Raw genomic sequence first — 23,341 nt, forward strand, 5'->3', positions numbered from 1 at the left:
TGAAACTTTTGCATGTGTCTTCACTTCAATAGGTTTATCCTCTGCTTGAGTTATGATTTTGACTGGATCGGTATTTGTTTATTTATCTTCAACTTGGACTGAAACGACTAGAGACTTCGATACTACTTCTTAAGTTGTTCTAACTTGTCATTTAGTGGTTTCTTGTCACTTTAAGCTTCTTTATTTGTGTAAGGCTTGGTTATGATTCCTTAGACTAGAAAGTTTGCCATTTTCTGAATCGTTGACTTTGTCTTTAGTATCTTTCTCTTTATCTTTTAAATTTTTTATTTGCTCTAATAATTTTTTATTAAGGGCTTTTAGAAACAAATTTTCTTTTTCTTTTTCTAGTAGATTCTCCTTTAGTTCCTTATCAGAACTTTCCTTTTTTCTGGTTTTAGTCTTTGTTTCTTAACCTTGGACTTTTTTATGTGTGAAAGTAATTTCTCATTATGGTCCCTTAGATGCCAAAATTCTTCATTGTCTTCTGCTAATTTTTCATGAAACCAATCTTCGAGATCTTTATATTTCTTTTCTGATGCTTTGTTCTTTTTGAAGTTTTGTGATTTCTTCCTTTAATCTTTTTATTGGTAACTGGGTATTACCTTGATATTCTTCCAAAGTAAACAACCTTCGACATTTTGGACAAGGTATTATGTGATTTTTAAAAATCGACAAATACTGATCTTTTGTTTAACAAAATGGACATCTAATCCAAAATATAGAGTTATGTATGGAATCCATAGTCTCTTTGTTCATATTTGAATTAGACTCGATTTGCTTTTTCCTTCAACAATGGACTTCTTTTGTGTTCGTCAATTAGCTTAGGGTTTAATGATAAACCTGTTTTCTTCAATGAATTTGGACACCTTTATGGATTCTAAAAATATAATTTCCCTAAAAAAAAATTATTTTTTTTATTTTATAATATTTTTTTTATTCTCAATTGTTTTTTATTCTCAATTTTTTTTTCTTAAACTCTCTTTAATTTTTTAACTTTCTTTTTCCTTTTTTACTTTATTTTGTTTTTTTATAAACCTTTTTTTCTATATATATTTATAATCTTTTTTTTTCCTTTTGAGAAGTTACAACCCCAGTGAAACGGGGCTATTCACCTCCTTGGGGTATAATATAAAATATATGTCCACTTGTGTGCCTTTGACTCAGTTAATTTTCTCCACATGAAAAGTAAAACTTATCATTCACATAAAGAGATTTTGTAATCCTTTTGTTCTTCTTACCTTGAAAATACCATGGGCAATTACCATGAGTTGCTAAAACCATGAGCTAAACCATTTAATGAAGAATAAAGATAATCTTATCTACTCTTCCTTCTCTTACGTATAGTTTTAAAGATATTTGGAAATATTCTCTTTTGACTTTATCACGCACTTTTTATCAATAATGTAGAACCTTTTTATATATATGTATGTTCTCCTTCAAAATTTACATCGGATTTTTTTTTACTAGAATCATTGAAATATCAATGGCCAAAGACCTTATTATTATTTTTTTTAAACTCTTTTCTTTTATAAATTTTTTTCCAGTTCTCTTTTTTTAACGGTCTGACCGAAAATGGAGAAACTCCAACTCGTGTAGCAAAACACTTAAGTTGCGACGACAAGTTGATGGTCAAAGGTCGGGATCTGCCAACGTGGCTCACATATCAAAACCCCAAACTCAAAATCACAAAGCCCCCAAGGGTTTTTCCACTCAGAAATAATTTCTGAGCTACCAAATTTCAACACTCCCTCTTAGTGAGGAAGGTATTTCCACCACCACCTGGAAGTGGCCTTCCCTTTAATCTACAACCACATCCTTTTGAAAGACCTGATCTTTGAAGACACCATGCTCCACACGAAGCTACCTCGTCCAAGCCAAAGCACTCCTTGCCAAGGCACCTAAGTTGTCTCAACATACTTTGACAAGTCAACTAAAGTCCATCAATGGTGTCGGCAACCTGCCACACAAATCCCACCCTATCTCATCACCAAACCAGAATGCCTCCAAGCTGCCCCATCTCTCTTGCTAGTTTGTGCGCCCAAATTACACTCAGTCCAACCCTCAAACTAGGGCACAAACTATCCTTCTGCTCCAACAGACTTTCTCTTATGCGATTTGGCCTCCCTAGCTTGGTTGTGGCTAGCTTACTTCCTTTCTCCACAAGAGGATCATCTTCATGTCTTGTGTTTTAGCCTCTCCTTTGGCCTCTATATATACTTGTCCAATGGGTGTGAAACCCCAAGTGGTGTGTCCCTTGGCCTTGCTAGTTGACCTAAAGTTGACTTGACACATAGTTAAATTAAATTTATTAAATTCATTTTCTTGGGTTTCAAGTCCGCTCCTTTGGGTCCAAACCCCCAAATTTAAAACCACAAAACCCCAAGGGCTTTTCCACTTAGAAATACCTTCCAAGCTACCAAATTTCAACACAGCCACACATTTGGATTTGGCCCTGTTGTCCACAATTTTGTCAACAATCCAAGAAAGCAATGTACAAGCAACTCCAGAAAAATTTGCAAAGATCAAAGTCATCATTCAACATGAATATGTCATTGTAAACCCAATTTCTGCAAGTTTTGTTGTAAATGATGCTAGTTTGACCATTCAATTATGTAACAACACTTAGGTAAACCTCTAATTTTGGAAAAAGATTTCATCCTAGGAAGTTTTTTAACCTCCCCGAATTATGTGTGTTTGTAAACACAAAGTTTTTCTTCTAGCTTAAATGTAAAGTTTTGTAGATGTTCTATGCTAAGAGCAATTTCACTTTCCTCACAGCAATCATACAAGTAGTTAAGCAAAATGCAGATAGAACATAGAAGCAGATCTTACAGAAGACAAATCAGAAACAAGAAAAATGTGTGTGTTCGTTTCGGCGGTCAACAGGATGCTTCAACCAGCAAAGTCTCCTTTGGTCAGCCAGCCCAGATGTGTCACAAGATCCCTCCAACTAGTAGATGAGTCAACCCAAGTCAATTCTACAAAAGTCAACGCTGTCCTGAAAAGTCAACGCAGGGGCAGCAAGCTAAAAGTCAACGCAGCAGCAAAACGGTCAACCCTTTGACCTTGATTTTTGTGCCAGATAGTACGGCCTTCAAAAATCGAACTTTCCACCAATTTTCAGCTTGATTGGACCAAGCGTTGACCAAAGTCAACGCTGGTCAAACTTTCTGCGAAACCCTAGCAGCAGAAAATCCGTACGGTCTGTCCTCTTCGTCCTTCCCACGTGTGGCTGAAATTCGTCCTCCAGGTAGCGTACTCTCTAAGATGAGAGAGGAAGATGTGAGTTGAGTTGTCTTAACATTCTCTCCAACTTTTCCTGTATATATATCCATCATGAGGGTGAGTGACACATCTGTTGGGCATGTGAGCCTACATTACAAAACTGGCTGACCTTGCACATATAATTTATTAAGAATAATAAATTCACAATATAAGTTCTGCTCATCGGATTAAGACTATTTTTATATGGATTTTACACCTCTCAGTAAGAGGAATCCAACAAAAATATTAGCCTCTTAATCTGAGCATCAAAACATGGAGTTTGGACCTAGTTGTCCAAATTTAACATTAAACCCCAAAGTTAGGGTGGAATTCATTGACAAGGTCTTAGGTGAGTCCTAGTGTTTATCGACTCCGATGTCAAAATCTGTTTAAGAATAATTTTAGTGCATGGTCCCTAGTAATCAGAGTACCATGGCTAAATTATTTTATTATAAGCACACTTGATTTCCTGCTAGATCATATCGTGTTGCAAAATTGGGTAAATTATTGAGGGTCTATGTCTGAAGGTGTTTTCCCCTTTCAAGGGTTGAATTTGTAATTATTTGATGTAAAAATATTTTAGCGCATGGCTATTCATAATTAGAACACAATGGCTAAAATATTTGAGGGTGAAAAAATTATTAATCCCCTCTTGTATCAATTAATTAATTTTTCTAACCAAATTAAATAAAAATCCTAAGCCAAAAAATTAATTAATTTTGAGTCAAAAAATAATTATAGAGAAATTAATTTCTCTCCAAGTGGAAAATAATCAAAAATTCGTGGGTCAAAAAGAAATCAAATTTTGGAGGTCCCCCACCAAAGCAAAAATGTGTAATATCCCTTCTCAATAAAAAATTTCCTACAGAGGAAATTACCCATTTTTGCAATTTTGGAGGCTAATACAATTTTTGGACACCAACTAAGGAAAGTGGGTTGAATTATTTTGTTAATGGAATGTGGGGGCCACACCCACATGGAATACGCACCCCATGAAGAGAAGATCGAATGGCTAACGGAAAATCGACTTGATGGATGGAGGGACCCACATGGGGCAAGGGGCAACTAGTATAAGTATGAGGAAGGGAGCAGCTATTGGAACCTTTTGACATTTTATCATTTACCTCTGTTGCTCAAGTTGTTTAGGTGGGTTACAAGCATTGTTGAGCAAACGAGTTTTCCAGGAAGAAGACTCACCCTTTCCTTCAGTGGATCTTGAGTGCCACCCTAGGGAGGTCTCATCATAATTTCGTGGAGGCTGGAGAAAGCATGAAACAGGTTGTATGAATTGATTTCCTCAGGTTGGACGCAGAATAGAGGGCCATGCAGTTGTGAGGAAGAATTTCTAGGGATAGAAGTGTTGGGTTCTTGCTGCATATTTCCTTGGACAATTTGCTGGTGATTTCTGGGTCAATTATACGCTGAAAAAGTGCTCCTCACTCAGGTCGAAGTTTCCTGGCATGTGGTCTACGCAGTAGTGTTCCTAGGCAGTGCAGATTTTGGGTGGAGTTGTTTGTGGGTAGGTTTGGTTGAAGGAATTTGGGGCTGGGGTGTTTGGTGAAGGCAAGAAGGGTGCTGAAGGGAGATTTTCCACTATTTTGGAGGATTGTAGAGACAAAATTTTCTACAGGCTGTAATTTCCTCGCAGTGGAGAAGAGCTTGGAATTTGGGGGTGATTTTGGAGCATCAAAACTAGAGGAAACCCTTTCTGGGTTTTTCTGGGTTTTTGGTGGGGAGCTCAGAATTAATTTGGCAGAATTTTCTAGGCAGATTTTGGGGCTCAAACAAGGGTTCCACTCAACCAACAATGCAGAAACTCAAGGGCCTACGCAGTACCTTCTGGACGAGTCTTTTTCTTTTGTATCCGGGCAACAAAATTTCACCTGGGATTGTCTAGCTTGCTTTGTCAAGCCCAGGTGCACACATTCTTTGTACTCCTCTTACAAATATAATAAAATGGTTGATTTTGGAACAATTCCGATGTAATTTATGGGTGTTTCATGGTTTGCTGAAATTTTATGTTTGCACATGTGTTTTGCTTAATATCGCTGTAAAATTTTCTATCAGGAATATTACAGTGGTATCAAAGCATGTTCTTGGCCAACTATGGGCCTAAAAGCAGGTGATGATAGGGTCGTTTGGTGGAGCATTGTATCGACATAGAGGCACAGGCAAAGGTGGAGTAAGGGGTCGAGGCAGAGAGGGAGAACCGGACCCATTTTCTGATATGGAGGTGTAAAACATCTGGGGCCACATGGACAATTAGGAGGACAACGAGCAACCTAGATAAGTGGGTCTGTTAACCACTAGAGTGGCACCTGATGATTATATGAAGACTCCATGCCAAAGGATGATCCATAGGACACTTGTACCATCAGATATCATCAGTCGAGTTTTTTAACTCTAGTTCAATCTTCTCATCATCTTTCTTGTACCCAGATTCCACACCCTGCGGGGAATTGTAATAAGTGATACTTGTAATGATGAGTTTTCGAGTCTGTAACAGGCCTAGGATGTTGGGACTCGATCAGCAAACGAGTACACCTTGGAGTGTGTTTTTTATCTGGTTAATTATCCCTTCTTTTTCGGACGCGGATAATTTTCTGGGTTTTTTCACTCATTTTTTTACCCCAAAACCGGGTTGACGGTTTGAACGTTGAGCCCCTAACACATCTCAATGTCTAAAGTCGATGTATATTACCATACTAGATCACACAAAAAATCGTGAAATTTGGCTAGGTCTAAGTAGGATTTTTTAATAATTAAAAATATCCCGCAAAACGGGATTTTTTAATTATTTTCAATGTAATGATGTAAATAAGTAGCCTTAGGAAATGTCTGGGGCGTGTGACTACCCAAAATTCATTCTCAGAGGCCCAACATTATCCTAGGACCCACTTTGGGGGTCAAAAAATGACTTATAGTCCCTCAAAAGGCGATTTTTCAAATGACAGTAGCAAAAAAGAGGAAAAAATTCAAAAAAATGAATAATTGGAAAAAAATTATAAATTTTTCCAAATTCAAAATAAGTCAAATTTTGACATGGAAATTATGTGGAGAGTCACGGGTGATGTGGCAAGCATGTGGGACCCACCTCATAAGGTACAACACTCTCAAGTCAAAGTCAAAGGGACCCACAATGAACTCATGAGAAGTACATACAAGCAAATGTATGAAGTAACGTTGATTTAATTTAAATCAAATGTTAATTAAAGTCTAAGGTGAAAAAGTTAAAAGAAGTTGGAGGGACCCCACATAACTATAGCCTACTCATTAGTTTGATAAAAGGCACATGATAAAAGAAGCTTCCACATACAGCTAGAGCAAAGGAATATCCACGTTACTCAAAGATATCTCCGCGCAACAAAAGAAAATCAGCATAGACTTTGATGGAATGTTAAGTAAGGTCAACTCAAGTTTTTGTGAGGACTGTCTACGCATTAAAATCCACTTAGCCTCCACGCTGCCAGCTAAAAGGTACCTACAGCAGTCAACGCAGGCCAGGAAGAGACAATACACAGCTGTCATTTAAATGAGGATTTATCACAGCAATCAAAACTTTGGTTTGGTGGCAGTTTATGACAGCAAATTGATGGGAGTTAAACTCCTCCCTATCTCCAGTCATACTCACACCTGGCAGCAAAAATATGGCACGTTAATCTTCAAGAGAAAAGAGAAACACGCACAGCAGATCAACCTCTACGCTGGCAGCTATACACAGATTTGATTGGCAGCATTGGTATTTGGTTGCAGATTTGTCAAATCACAGGTTTTAGTTGGAGATTTGTGTGGGAGTTTGTCTCCCATTTACTTCAGTTATATATGCACTTGGCAGCCATAAAGAATGTGCACCAGCAGTTGGATGAACGCTGATTCTCAAGGGAGATATACACAGCCCGTTAGGAGCAGTTTACAACAGTGATCTCCAGCACTTGGACAGTTCTTGCAACCACTTGCAAATTCGTTTTTGCTGTGGGATATTCACCCTTCCACTTGTCACTTGCACTCACATTGGGATTGGCTCCCATTTGCCTATTTAAATAAGCTTTGGCTTTCATCTTTGCATATATAGAACGAGTTGTTGGGATTGCGGAGACTCTATTGGATCTTATATTCATCTTTCATATAATAAAAGAGACTTTGGGGTACTATTGTGTTGGTGTTCTCCTTCCATTTCTTGAGGTGATGTTGTTTCAATTGTTATGCTTTACATTCTACATGTATGTTGGATTATGCTAGTTATCATTTTTCCACTTGTTTGGATTAACATATGCAAGTCATCTTGTATGGCTTTTGGGTTAGAGAAATACTCTAGGACGAGGAGCACTAGAAGATTTTTGGTGAAATCTCTAGCCTTCTCCTCCATTGTATAATCTAATCCCTTATGATTGCTGACATCTTTTTCCAAGTGTGTAGAGATCTTTAGATTTGGTTGAAGGATTTACTTGGGCGTGGGGTAGCTCACCAATAGATGAATTTACTCCCAAGATAAAGAATAAAAGGACCCAATCGGTTTGCCTCAAGGATCTCATCAAACAATTTTGAAGGAGGGAGTTTCCTTTCCTCTAGCTTATTAAGATCACATAAATTTAAAATTAAATATTTTTCTTGATCAATATCTTGTGCTTTCAAGGATTTTATTTGCTACCTAGAGCATTGTTTTAACTAGACAAGTATGGAGTTCTACTTGCATGTCTTTATCTAGTTCTTGTACACTAATTGTAGATTATCATTTTCACTATTTCATGGCATCTTTGTCTCCATTTCAGGATTGCTTTGCTTTCAATTTTTTAAGCATTCTACTTTTGTTTTAAGCAAGATACAATTTCATTTCTAAAAGAGCAAATACTTGGAAGGCACTGGTTGTTTATGTATTTCATGCTTAACTTATGATGGTTATCGTTCATATCAGTTTTTGCTTATAAATCTTAAAGAAATAATCTATTTAACTCTAACAATTCTCCTAGAAACTCACATCTCTTTTTAACTTAATTTTTCATTAGGGACCACCCCCCTTAGCTAACCTAGGAGATAACTTAAATGGAGAGAGAATGGATTTAGTGTGATAGCCCCTTCTCTGAGTTCCCTACCACCAACCACACCCTGTGGGGTTTAAGGCTTTTCTCACTGACTTGTAGGTAGGTGTAGGCAACAGGTTCAACAGGGCCAAAACCAAATTTTAGAGGAGTTGTTGAGGACCAACCAGCAGATGTTGAGGCAAGGGAAGCTCATGATGGACATGATGCAACAAGTGATAGGCTTGTGGGTGAATGGGAGACCAAAGGGAGAGCACCAAGGTGATGGGGGTTCCAAAGTTGGAGGAGGCAACCATACCTATCAGCCCCCACACACCCCTCTGCGTGGGCACGCAAGTCGTCCCACCATGCCTCATTTCGTGGACGAGCCAGAGCCCGAGAGGGAGCCAGACCCAGTTGCGGACTTAGTCCACTCAATTGCATCAAGCATTGATGAGTATGAGGGTTTGGATGCCAGGATTAAGAGGGCGATGTCCTTTGGGGAATACATATGCCTCGAAGAGAGGCGTACCACTAGGACCAGAACACATCATAGAGGGGGCCAGTCTAGCCAGGATGTACAAAAGATAGCGGGAAAGTTACACTCCCCAACTTTGATGGTTCGGATAAGAGTTTAGCCAAGGCATGGGTTCAGAAGCTAGACACATAATTTCACTTGAATCCCATGCGTGAGACAGATGTTATCTAGTTCACTACTTTACACTTGGAGGGTGATGCACAGGAGTGGTGGTACCATGGGCTGATTACATTGGGGCATATCCACATCACTTCTTACACTGAGTTCACCTAGAGGTTGATTGAGAGGTTCGAGAGGAAGGACCCTGAGCTACACTTCAGGGAGTTGGCCCATCTGAGGCAGACTAGTAGCGCAAAGGCCTATATTTCAGAGTTTCAGAGACTGGCCGTGATGGTGACCAACATTTCGGAGGCCTAGTTGATCATGTTGTTTGTGGAGGGGCTTCCTGAGCTACTACGTGGTTGGGTGAGGGACTACAAGCCCACATCATTGATGGATGCTATCTCCAGGACCCGGGATATGATTGACACAGTGCCTAAGACCCAGGCCTTAGTTCCCACCAGACCTACTGCCCCACTGGGGAACCGAGACACTCAACCACCTCAGAAGGATGGAGGATGTGTCCAGTTGGACAAGGAGACCAGGAGGGACCTCAAGAGGAGGAAGTTATGCTTCATGTGCTAGGAGCCTTGGGCACCTGGGCACAAATGCACCAAGGGCAAGGCCCACTACATTGAGGTGTATTTAGATAGTGAGTCGGATGAGGAGGTTGAGCTAGGTGCAAATCAGGGAGATGAGGGGGCACCGTCATCAAGGGGAGCACCACCACCACCACCCCATAGAGGAGGATTGATTGCCCCATCAGGGGGAGTTCTTACTTCACTTCGAGGAGTCCCCAAGTACTTGACACTCAGGATTAGAGGGACTGTGTAAGGGTAGCGAGTATCAATTCTAGTAGACAACGGGGCCACCAACAATTTTGTAGATGCCTAGATGGTGGAGCGGAGGGGCATTCACACAGAGACATTTGACAGGTTCTCGTTGCCGGTGCCAGGAGATATGACGATGCAGTGCACGACGTATGTTCCCAGCTTGACTCTGACGATGGGGAACTACTCTGTCACTGATCATTTCTTTGTAGTTGATGTTCCAGACACCAACGTGGTGATGGGTGCCCAGTCATTATATTCATTGGCGAGGGTCACCACTGATTGACAGAAGTTGGAGATGGAGTTTACAGGCTCGGATGGGAAACTTGTAGTGTTGAGAGGGATGCACTCTTACCCACCCCAGACAATTTCTGATCATCGAATGTAAGCATATTTACGACATGGAGACAGAGTAGACAATGGAGCTCAGGATTTTAGAGACGGGGGCCCCAACACAACCTGTGCACCCAAACATACTAGCCTTATTGGAGAGACACCGGGGGGTTTTGGGGGAGATTCCTCCCGACAGACCGCTAGACCGAGTGTTTGAGCACATTATTGAGCTGGAGGAGGGAGTGCACGCAGTCATTACTACCCCGTATAGATATCCCAAAGCCTACTGGGATGAGATCAAGAGGGCGATACAAAAGTTGTTGAGATTGGGGCACATCAGACCCAGTTCGCGTCCCTTTGCTTCTTTCGTGGTGTTGGTGAAGAAGGATAGGACTCTCCACATGTGCATCGATTATAGGGCCCTCAACAAGAAGACATTAAAGAATAGGTACCCCATTCCACGCATTGATGAGTTGATGGATGAGCTTAGGGGAGCAAGATACTTCTCAAAGATAGATTTTCACTCTAGGTATCACCAGATCTGGGTGAGGGAGCAAGGCATCCCCAAGATTGCCTTTCGCTGCACTATCAACACTTTGAGTTTTTGGTGATGCCCTTCGGGCTAACCAATGCTCTAGCTACATTTCAGTCATGTATGAACCACGTTTTTCGTGGGCAGTTGTGGTGCTTTGTCCTTGTCTTCTTTGATGACATTCTTATCTATAGTCAGACTTGGGAGGAGCACCTCCAGCACTTGGAGGAAGTACTTCGCATACTTGAGGAGCAACAGTTGTATGCGAAGATGTCCAAATGTGAGTTTGGACTAACTGAGATGTTGTACCTTGGGCACGTGATAGGGGAGGATGGAGTGAAGGTACACCAGGAGAAGATTAGGGCCATTCTAGATTGGCCAACACCCAAGAATGTGACTGAGTTGAGAGGATTTCTGGGCATTTGCACGTACTACAGGAGGTTCGTGAGAGGATTCTCACAGCTTGCAGCACCCCTCACGGATTTGACTAAGAAAGGGGCTTTTGAGTGGATGCAGGTGGCATAGGAGGCCTTTGAGCGCCTCAAGAAGGTCATGAGCAGCTGTCTTGTTTTGGCCTTGCCGGATTTCACATGATCGTTTGTGTTGGAGTGTGATGCCTTTGGTGAAGGAGTTGGGGTTGTGTTGACGCAGGGGGGGCATCCTATCGCATTTGAGAGCAGAAAACTGCTACCCCATGAGTGACTGTACTCTATTTATGACAAAGAGATGTTGGTCGTGATGCATGCACTGGCCAAGTTCAAGCAATATTTGGTGGGAAACTGGTTCAAGGTGAAGACTGACCACAACAGTCTTTGATTTTTCCTAGAGCAACAAACATTGTAGGAGAGGCAGCAGAAGTGGGTGAGTAAAATCCAAGCCTACGACTTTGAGATTGAGTACGTCAAGGGCAAGCAGAACGTAGTGGCAGATGCCCTCTCTCGGAGACCCGCGACACTATCTTTGATGGACATCACTCATGATTGGAAGGCTCAACTTTTGGTTGAGTATTCCAAGGATAGGCAGGCTTGTGAGATACTGGATGGCACACATGGGGATGACAGGTTCAGAGTGATGGATGATGTGATATATTATAAGGACAGGATATACTTGGTGCCCGGATCTCAGCTCAGGGAGAAGATTATGCAGGTAACACATGACTCCCCTCTAGCAGGACACCCCGGGTTCCTCAAGACATACCGTGCCATCAAGGAGCGTTTCTCATGGAGGGGACTCAAGGGGGATGTATTGAGACACGTACAGGAGTGCGTAGTCTGTCAGAAGAACAAGGGGGAGCTATCACACTCAGCAGGACTACTTTATTCACTCCCTATTCCAGAGAGGAAATGGGAGAGCGTGTCCATGGACTTCATCACGGGGCTTCCAACTATACAGGGACGGGATTGTATATATGTTGTGGTGGACATACTGACCAAGTTTGCTCACTTCTTCGCTATCCCTTCGAGGTCTTCTGCTTCCCAAGTAGCAGAGCTATTCTTTAGAGAGGTATTCCAGCTACATGGTTTTCCAAAGACCATAATCAGTGACCGAGATAGTCGATTTATGAGGGCTTTGGCACAAACACGCTCAATTACTCAGAAAGAATCATATTTATTATTATTAAAGATAGAAGATGATTACAATTGTGGGAGGCCCCTGCTTTATATTGCCTTGGGTGCCTCTTGGTGCCCTTTGCCTCATAATTACTAATTAAATTTTTTATATAACATTGCCTTCCTCTCAAAAAATGCTTTGTCCTCAAAGCATATGTAACGACAGATGTTGCTGACGAAATGCTTCAGTCTCCCAAGAAGCTTCTTATTCTAGTAAGTCCTTCCACTTGATCAAGTATTCCTTGATTACACGAGATCGAAGCTTCTTTTCCCTGGTGGATATGATACCTTCTCGTTCTAAAATGACCCTTCCTTCGTCATCTAAGGACGGAAGTGTTGTTTGTGCTAATTGATGGTCACCAAGTGCCCTTTTAAGGTAGGATACATGGAAGACATTGTGAACTCGACTTTTATGCAGAAGGCTTAAACTACATTCAACTTGGCTGATTTTTTTGTTGATCTGGTATGGTCCATAGAACTTTGGTGCTAATTTATTTTTTCCTTTTTGTTTCAGGGACAACTGTTTGTATGGTTGGAGCTTGACAAATACCCATTCTCCAACTTCAAATTCTCTTTCGGTTTTGTTTCGGTCAGCTTGTTGCTTCATGCGGTTTCTTGCATTATTTAAAAATCTTTAAGGTTTGGACGATTTTTTTGGGTTTCTTCTAGTCGGTTTTTAACAACTGATAGATTTGTCTAGACGATAGCTAGATCCTTCCATTTTGGAGGTTCGTACCCATACAAATCTTGGAATGGAGTCATTTTTTCTGATGTGCGATAAGTAGAATTATACCACCATTCAGTGAGATGCAACCACTGAGCCCACTTATTTTGTTTTTCTGTAGCGTAACAACGTAGGTAGGCTTCCAAACATTTATTGACAACCTCCGTTTGTCCATCTGTTTGAGGGTGGTAAGCGGAACTCATATTTAGGTAGGTTCCTATATGGTTGAACAATTCTTTCCAAAAATTACCCTTAAATTTGGCATCTCTATCACTCACAATGACTTTCGGAAAACCGTGTAATTTATAAATATTTTGCAGAATATCTCAGCAATTTGTTTAGCTGAGTCTGATTTCTTCATTGCAATAAAGTGAGCATATTTGGTGAGTCTGTCAACTACTATGAAAATCTTATCCTTGCCTTCAGATACAAGTAATCCCTCAATAAAGTCCATTGATATTTCTTCCCATTTCTGATTCGGAATGTTTAAGGGATGAAGTAATCCAGGTGTCATAATATTTTCACTTTTATTTCTTTGACATGTGTCACATTCCACTACATATTTCTGAATATCGCGACTCATCCCCTTCCAAAAGAATGATTGACGTGCATTGTAGTAAGTTTTAAACAATCCTACATGTTCGGTTGATAGTGAATCATATGACTCCTTGAGTATCTTGGATTTAAACTTGGCGTTTGAATTTAGATAGATTCTTCCTTGGTACCATAGAATATCATTCCATTCAAATTTTGAGTTGTCTGGAAGGTTATTGATTATCGCAGTTATTTCTGGATCCTTGGCATACTCACTTCGAATCTCATTAAGCCATTCAAGAACAACAACTGAGACTGCAAGTAATGTTGGTTCTTCGTCCTTCCTAGATAGGGCATCTGCTACTACATTGTCTTTTCCCCTTTTATGTAGTATCTCCATGTCAAAGGCGGCAATTTTTTCAATCCATTTTTGTTGTTCTTCGGAAAGTGTTTTTTGTTGAAGGAGGTGTTGGAGACTGTTATGGTCTGTTCGAATGGAGAACTTACGTCCCAAAAGATATTGTCCCCACTTAGCCAATGCGTGCATAATAGTGAGCATTTCCTTGTTGTATGTGGACTTAATACATTCTCTTTTATTGAGCTTCCTGCTTTCAAAAGCTATTGGATGCCCTTCTTGCATTAACACTACGCCTATACCGAATCCGGAAGCATCACACTCAATGATAAATGGTTTAGAGAAATCTGGAGTTGCCAATACTAGGGCATTAGACATAACTTCCTTCAATTCTTCAAAACACCTTCCTGCTTCCTCATTCCATTGAAATGAATTCTTCTTTAAAAGGTTTGTTAGAGGTGCAGTTATATGTGCATAGTTTTTAATAAATGTTTGATAATATCCAGTCAATCCTAAGAACCCTCTTCGCTTGGATATATTAACTGGTTTGGTCCATTCCTTTATAGCTTTGATTTTATTAGGGTCCACTTTCACTCCTTCATGGGATATTATGTGTCCGAGATATTCTACTTCTTCCTTCCCAAAGGTGCATTTGGATTTCTTGGCGTAGAACTGATGCTCTTTCAGTAGTGTAAGAACTTTATCCAGATGTTGTAGGTGCTCCTTCCAAGTTTTACTGTAAATTAAAATATCATCAAAGAATACTAATACAAACTTCCTAAGATATGGACGGAATAACTCGTTCATAGTGGCTTGGAATGTTGTTGGTGCATTGGTTAACCCAAAGGGCATTACTTTAAATTCGTAGTGACCTTCGTGTGTTCAGAATGTCGTTTTTGGTATGTCTTCCAACCTGATTCTGATTTGGTAATAGCCTGACCTTAAGTCCAATTTTGAGAAGTATTTTGCGCCATGTAGTTCATCCAACATTTCGTCGATAAAGGGAATTGGGAATTTGTTTTTAATCGTTATTTTGTTTAATCCTCTATAATCAATGCATAGCCTGAATGATCTGTCCTTCTTCCTTACCAATACCACTGGAGCAGCATACGGACTCTTACTTTTCGATATGATCCCACATTTTAAAAGGTCTTTGATTAATCTCCCAATTTCAGTCTTTTGGTGATGTGGATATCGATACGGCTTGATGTTGACAGGGTCTGATCCTGCTTTGACTTCTATTGTATGCTCGATTTCCCTGTTAGGAGGCATTTTCATGGGCAGGTCTTGGAATACCTTTTCATGCTTCTGAATTAGCTCTTGTACTTCTAGTGACTCTTCACTGATCATATTTGCAGATAACATTTCTAACTGGTGACATTGTACTACATAAGTTGGTGCTCCTTTCTGAATCATCTTCATCATCTGGGATGACGACACAATTTGATTCTCTGGTGCTTGGAGTCCGTATAACTTGTACCTCTTCCCTTCCCAATTAAAGCTTATGAACTGCTCTTGATGGTTGGCAGAGTAAGTGCCTAGGGTTCGTAGCCACTGGATACCTAAGACCACATCTACTCCTCCTAATGGTACAGTGAAGAACGGGGATTCTAAATTAAAGTCTTGAATCTGCAATTTGACCTTATGGCATTTCCCTACCTTTTCAATCTTCTTACCGTTGACTACCATCACCTTCATGTTGGGCAAGGGAAATGAGAAAATGTTGAGTCTCTTTGCCACGGTTGCATCTAAAAAATTGTGGGTGCTACCAGAGTCGATGAGAACCACTACGTTGTTCTTCTTTATATGTCCTTTCAATTTTAGAGTCTAGGGTTGTGATATACCTATCATAGCTGATAGTGACACTTGCGGAATACTTTCGTCATCTAATTCTGGAGAGAATTCTGGGGCATCTTCTGTTTCTTATATGTTTGAATCATCACTATTTGAATCATTAGTTGCTTCACAGTTATATAGGTTCTTTGATTCTTTTCCTTTTTCACACCTATGTTTAGGGTCCCACTTCTCGCCACAGTGTTTGCATTGGCCTTCTTTTATCCTTTGCCTCTCCACGTTAGATTTTTTGAATTCACGAAGATGTGGTGGTACATATCTTGTATTATCCATATTGACAGACTAGGGCATTCTTCGTCTCAAATATACTTTTTCCGATTTTGACCACAGTATCTGTTCAAATTTATTTTCAGCATCTTTTGCTTTTTGTCTTGCTACTTCTATTGACGTAATGTCATGAAGCTCAAGTTCTACTCGTAGATGAGTTTTAAGTCCGGAGATGTATGATTGAATTAGACGGGATTCTAATAACCCAGGTACTCATGTTGCTAAGGTCTCCCATTCTCGGGTGTACTCATCCACATTTCCTTTTTGTCGTAATCTGATGAGTGTTGAAAAGAACTCTTCTTCCTTTACACCTTGGAATCTTTTAAAGAATGCATCCTTAAATTTTCTCCAACTGATGGCGATTGTCGTCTTCTTCCACCACATATACCAATTATATGCTTCACCTTCCATTTTCATGGAAGTGTGTCTAATCTTTTCGTCATCATTGTCAATATCGTAAATCTCGAAATATTCTTCTGCTTTATTCAGCCATGCAATGCTGCATTTTTCGTTACCATCGAATTTGGGTAGCTCGATTTTTGCTCTTCGTTGATACGTCGCTAACGGTGGAGCGAAAAGAGGGTATTGATTGGTGAATGTATTCCAGAGCTGCTTATTTGAAAAAGTCGCATTACTATTTCCTTGATGGTGTGTGGATGATTTTTTTGGAGACTCCTCTTTTTCATGAGAATCTGCTAAATTTGTTGAATCTGATGAATTGTGTTGTTGATTACCTCCATCATCTTGGAGTAGTTGTTCAGGTGTAACCTTCATCCTTTCACACAAAGTGTTCAGCAACGTCATTGTCTGATTATGATTTATTTCGGATTTGATATAGTTCTGCCCGAGTTGTTGTTCTATTCGATTTGTTGTATCCTGTAGCTTCTTGATATCGTCGGAATGTCCAATAACCTTACTCTCGAGATCGACTAATTTTTGGTTGAAATCCTCAGAGTGACTAGTAATTCTATTCTCCAAATCAATCAATTTTTTGTTGAAATCGGTCATTGTCATCGACGACATTGAACAAGTTTGTGGGGGTGTATATTTGTCTGCCAATTTAACTTTCTTCCTTAATTCGAACTATTTTTATTTATTTTTTTAATATGCGAAGTCAATAGATATATAAAAAATATAATTTTGAAATATTGGTAAGCCATTATTGGATTTAATAACTTGTTCCATACAAGGTACTCGAATCTAACAAGTTTGAAAGCATAGAATCCCTGAGGCAACCAACCCAAAAGAGGAAATTGCAGCCATCCTTAAGGATTTGGGGTGGAGCAAGAAAGTTCCAACATGGATAAAATAGCATTGCAGTCCGTTAAGCAGCTATGAAACAGAAAAATACGAAGGCGTTACAGAGTGGAGAGCAGTTTGAGGTAGGGGATATGCTCTACCTATGTCTTCATCCCTACCAACAATCATCACTAAAGCAGAAGCGGGCCAAGAAGCTCAAGCCCCGCTTCTATGGGCTTTACAGAATCACTAGGAGAGTTGGGGAGGTAGCCTACAAGCTGGAGTTGCCGCCCGAGAGCCGGATTCATAATGTATTCCATGTCTCTTGCCTAAAAAGGGCCTTGGGACAGCAGGTTATGGAAGTTGTTGAACTTCCTCCTTTGGATGATGAGGGACACTTGGTGTTGACACCAAAAGCCATTTTGGAGACACAGGAAAGGAAGCTGAGGAGCAGGGTCATCCGGGAATACTTGGTTCGATGGAAGGATTTGCCGGTGGAGGATGCCACTTGGGAGAGTGAACAGATTTTGCAGCATCCAGCTTTGCAGTTGCTTGAGGACAAGCAACATTTGGGAGGGGAGGACTGTAATATCCCTTCTCAATAAATTTTTGCCTAAGGAGGAAATTACCCATTTTTGCAATTTTGGAGGCTAATACAATTTTTGGACACCAACTAAGGAAAAGTGGGTCGAATTATTTTGTTAGTGGAATGTGGGGGCCACACCCACATGGAATATGCACCCCATGAAGAGAAAATCAAATGGCTAAGGGAAAATCGACTTGTTGGATGGAGGGACCCACATGGGGCAAGGGACCTATTTATACTTTGATGAGAATGAATCTCCTAAATCCGAGCAACTAATTTTCTCAATCCTAACTACCAACTAGGTCAATCACTGTTGATATTTGTAAGCAACGCACGGTATTTCTGCATTGCCTAGTTGTCAAGCATGCAAGAATCGTCCAAAGCCTCCTTAGGAAACTTGCTCAATTTATTAAGTTATCTTTATGATTTAGCCAAAGTCTAACTTAAGGAAAAGCACTTTAACTAAATTAATTATCAATGTTGGCCGTTGAGCTAGGAAAACTAAGGAAATGTAATTTTAGTTACATTAGTGAATTTGTTTTAATATCAACAACTAGTCTCAAGTTGGTTAGGATTTAATCCTAACCGTCCATCACTTTAGAGATTAGGATTAGGGGTTTAGCTCAATGAGCAATTATAATAGCAAGCCCAAGGAGAGGAGAAAGACACAATTTGACAAAGATGTAAGAGAGTGATTTTGTCAATAAGTGCGATGCTCAAGGCTGAAAAGAAAGGAAGTGTTGCAGCAGTGAGAGAGAAATTCCAAAGGAGATTGAGTGTAGGCTAAGGCCATGCCAATTTCTAAGCACTAGTTCACGAGCCCACAAGGATGGCTTGGACATGCTATGCAAGGAGAGTTGCAGGCCACACGTGTGATGCGGGTTTTTCAGCAGAAGGCCGCACGTGTGGAGGAGAAGCTATGAGTTGGCCATACAACTAGCAAAGCTGCCGATCAAGGCTTTTCAGGGGTAGTTCTTGTGTTTTCTTTCGCTATTTAATTTTCTGACTTAAAAATTCCAATCCTTTTTATTCAGTAATTGCAGAAATAAATTTTCTGGGTTATAAAAATTACTAGGAATTAAAATCAGATATGGAATTTAGAAATTAATAATCATGAGATGTATGAATAAGAATAGGATTAAGGGTTTAGCTCAATGAGCAATTATAATAGCAAGCCCAAGGAGAGGAGAAAGACAATTTGGCAAAGATGTAAGAGAGTGATTTTGTCAATAAGTGTGATACTCAAGGCTGAAAAGAAAGGAAGTGTTGCAGCAGTGAGAGAGAAATTCCAAAGGATATTGAGTGTAGGCTAAGGCCATGCCAATTTCTAAGCACCAGTTCGCGAGCCCACAAGAAAGGCTTGCACATGCTATGCAAGGAGAGTTGCAGGCTGCACATGTGATGCGGGTTTTGCAGCAAAAGGCTGCACGTGTGGAGGAGAAGCTATGAGTTGGCCATACAACCAGCAGAGGTGCGGAACAAGGCTTTTCAGGGGTAGATTTTTCCAGTTTTTATTATGTTGTAAATTTTTCTGTACTTTCTCCATGGAACAATTTCCCATCAAGGGAGCCCTCATTGTTTGGAAAATAAAAAGTGAAGATCAGATGCAGGGAATTTTCTAAGTGATTGAGTTCTTGTGTTTGCTTTCGCTATTTAATTTTCTGACTTAAAAATCCCAATCCGTTTTATTCAGTAATTGCAGAAATAAATTTTCTGGGTTATAAAAATTACTAGGAATTATAATCAGATATGGAATTTAGAAATTAATAATCATGAGATGTATGAATATGAATAAATCCTAATCTATGTCACTAATGTTCTAGAACTTCTATAACATTTCATTTAGATTCTTCAGACTAATTCAAAACATAAGACTTTCACTTTTATTTTTTATTTTTCTAGTGAAGTTACAAGATAGAATTAGTAATTGTTGTTCCAAGGTGGTCACCAAAGAAATGTCTAGAACTACTTGCACGTTCATACTGAAGCTTGAAGCCTATGCAAGAGGTTCTTGCTCAATCTACATTTCTCAACAAATCTCAGAGAACTTTCCTACAAGTTAAATATGAGGTTCACTAGACTAGAGAAAGTGAAATAGATTACCTTTAAGATAGTTGACTTGCTCAACTTTCCAAGTGGTAGCTTCTCAGCATTATAGCCTGGACAAGCAGAAAGTTTGGTAATTAAAAATTCCCATGCAAATGAATTATCAATCTCAATAATCAAAGTCAAGAAATCAGATACCACTTGTCATTTATTCTATACATCACCCCCGTATTAGTGCATAAATAAAATAACAGTTTTGCTTATCTCACGAGTACATGTGCTACCATCTAATAACACAAGACTTCTTGTAGTTACATTGTATTCTCTATGAATAAAGTCTGACCTCCATTGAAATAAAAGGATAGGAACAAAAGGCTCAAAAGAAAGAGAGATTACCAATCTCCAGCATTTGCTGTTTCATCATGCTCACATTGCATATGAGAGAGATAAATTGTGCTAGGCGATTGTCCAACTTACTTTGTCGAGGTTGAGGCTTAACGATGGTGTCAATTTCCTTCTTTTCATTCTGTTAAAAGGATTGTTGACCAATCAACCAAGCTCTTCCAACTTGAAATTTAATATATTGCATCCTTTTCAAAAATAAAGAAATTGCAATGCAATAGAAACACAATAATCAAAACATGAATTATGTAGATCAAGCCACATACTTGTTCTTGTTCACATGATTTATCTCCCTCATAATCCATTTCTAACCAAGTATACTTTTTTGGGTAAGGAGTGAAAGTGTGTCGATTGCACCATTTGTTCTTGGTTTTGTCAAAGAACTTTGATTCAAATTCTGAAATTGCTTCAGCACGTGACACAAAAGGACCAAAAAGTTTATCTTGACCCTTAACACCAACTCTGCCCCAGCGATTGTACACCATATATTTTCCTCCAATATCAGCTTCTATAATTTGTCATTCCAAAAAGACTAACAATCTGTTAAAACTTAAAAGGTTTCAAGGACATCCCATGCAATAAAAATAAAATTAAATATAACTTTATGTCATATAAAAGCATAGCATGTTAGTGTTCTCTATTCCAAAAGAAAAAATATATGAAGTAAATAAATAGACATAAGTTAATGAAATAACATACTAAAAATGAGTTAACATGGCTGGTAGGATACAAAATGACATCATGCCACAAAAGCAGCAAGTCTGACTAGAATTATACATTTGGAACAGAGCTACAAATCAATACGAGAACATTTAAAACCTAGTTTTCATCCATCATATTAACACCCACTCACAAAACAAATCAAGCATTTACGAGAGCTATCAACTAAAATTCAATGTCAAATATAAAGCAACCATCATTTTATAAGTCTTCCTGACAATATTGCATTTATTTTCAATAATTGGACTTAACCTTAAATAAGAGTTTAGAGTCTTAGACTAATAACAATGAAAAAAATAGAACATATGTGTGTGCACATAATAACTTAAATAAATTAACAGTAATGTCCAAAAATGCCCAAATCATCAAAGGAACTAGATAGAGCATACCATCACAAGATCAGGTATGGAAATTTCCTATCACACCTCGAAATTAAATAGCAAGAGAAAAGGAAAGGAGAGTAGTATGAAATGAAAGAGAGCAAAATAGGTCCAAGACCAACATAGAAGAGATGACGGAAAGTAAAAACAAAGCTCTAGGGGTAATGGAGACCAAAATTTTCTATTAACCTAGAATCCATGGGCACTCTCCCTCCCCTAACTTTGGCGGCCAAGGAAAGGAAGAAAGAAATCAAGTTATGATTCGTGGCTGGGTCAGACCTTTTGCAACTATTGCTATGTTAGAACCCAAAATTCATGTGGTGACATCCAAATTTATTCATTAGGCTAGTTCACTAGGAGCAACCCTTCGCTAGACCATTCATATAACAAATTCAAGACCATTCTTGTCAAAGATCAGTGCAAACTCACAGACCATTTCCAGTTTGTAGCTTGAGATTCAGAGGTGGTTCATGATAGATTCATGGCTTATAGGAGCATTCAGAGTTTATTAATACTTTGTGTCCAACATGCACACAATTCTAAGATACTGCCCTTTTTCACAATTGATTTTCTAAGATTCCAATGTTGGATCTGATGACATATGAATTTCTTTGTTATCATGCAAGTATGAATACGCTATTTTCAGCCACAAGCAAGCTGTTTTCAAAAATATGTGAGGTGTTCTCAAAAATTGTTATCCTTAAAGACTGGGGCTACGAGTCCGGAAACGAAAAACAAACAACATCTTCTTATTCGTTGGAGGCATATTGGAGGCATATTAGTCAAACAATCCCATTTATAGCAACATGCAAGTATGGTGTTAGTTTTACTTGTTCATTGATGCATGTGGGAATAGGTAGGGTCAAATGCATTTTTATCATCCCATATTGGCAATTGGATACCTGAGAATAATATAATCTCTTGTAAAACTTTAAATGGTTTTGACAGCTAATTTAGACAAATGACACATCGCAATTTGGCAAAGTAACACGTGGCACTTTTATGTTGACTCATATGACTATAATGTTGGCTAGATTGGGCGAGTTGGCATAGGTGATGATTCTGAGATTTGTGGCCTCTCTAATTTACTTCAAGATGCCACAGATGGTAACATGACTAGGAAAAGAAATCTCCACTCAAAGGATTTTTTGGAATGAAGCGAATCATATCTTCTACCAAGTAGGGCACTCCACTTGGAGAACATCTAAGGAATATTCCTAGCATCACAAGGATAATTGTATCCATGAACATGAGTTCTCCTTGCCTGGAATATTTTTGGAAAAGGATAATTTATAATTAGCTTTGGATGATGCTAAGCTTAGTCACCTGACACGGGGACACAGGACACGCAAAACACGAGAATCCGAGTGTCCAACACAGGCACGTTGACCCCCCGAAACTAGACACGTTATATATATATATATATATATATATATATATATATATATATATATATATATATATATATATATATATATATATATATATATATATATATTATAAATTAATACTAAATAGATATTTCTTACACAAATTCTCATTCATGATACAAATTCAGACATAGATCTAGATTCTACATTGTAAATTTAAACTTTGTAAGTTTTACAAAGTAACATTATGCATACAAATACAATTGTGAAAGATTTATCAATGATCCAATAGGAGAAAGACAAGAAACTGCATTTTTCTAATTAAGTCATCAAAATCAAAATTCCCATATGTGCTCCAATTCCTCTTGCAACAAGAGAATGAAGTCACCTGAGAGAGGAGCCTCATGGCTAACTGTTGTAGAGGAGGGTTTGTTGCCCCATGAGTTTCCCACCAAGAATAGGGCTTCTTAGCCCCCTGTCTCTAATCACATCATAGCCTGCAAATCGCCTAGTGCCTATGGAAAACTCTACAAAGGCACCCTCCATCTCATCAAGGGATGCTCTATCCTGAAAATTTCACCATCCATGTGAGGAGGGAATCTACAGGAAGGTCCACCATTCAGCCACTCATGGCTATATATTT

General features: G+C 39.2%; 1 protein-coding gene across 1 annotated transcript in view; it reads right to left on the reverse strand.

Annotated features, from left to right (window-relative positions):
* LOC149175888 (poly [ADP-ribose] polymerase 2-like) overlaps positions 1 to 23,341 on the reverse strand; it is a 392,573-nt gene that overhangs the window by 272,035 nt on the left and 97,197 nt on the right. The window contains exons 7-9 of the mRNA XM_089419781.1: positions 20,495 to 20,736; positions 20,223 to 20,352; positions 19,884 to 19,939 (exon numbers count right to left, since the gene is read on the reverse strand). Of these exons, the coding sequence (XP_089275907.1) occupies positions 19,884 to 19,939; positions 20,223 to 20,352; positions 20,495 to 20,736 (428 nt within the window). The remainder of the gene's footprint in view (positions 1 to 19,883; positions 19,940 to 20,222; positions 20,353 to 20,494; positions 20,737 to 23,341) is intronic.

The sequence above is a fragment of the Pinus tabuliformis genome, chromosome 4_1 (genome assembly GCF_031772625.1).
Source record: "Pinus tabuliformis cultivar Carrire ecotype Pingquan chromosome 4_1, CPIR1, whole genome shotgun sequence".
Taxonomy (NCBI): Eukaryota; Viridiplantae; Streptophyta; class Pinopsida; order Pinales; family Pinaceae; genus Pinus; species Pinus tabuliformis.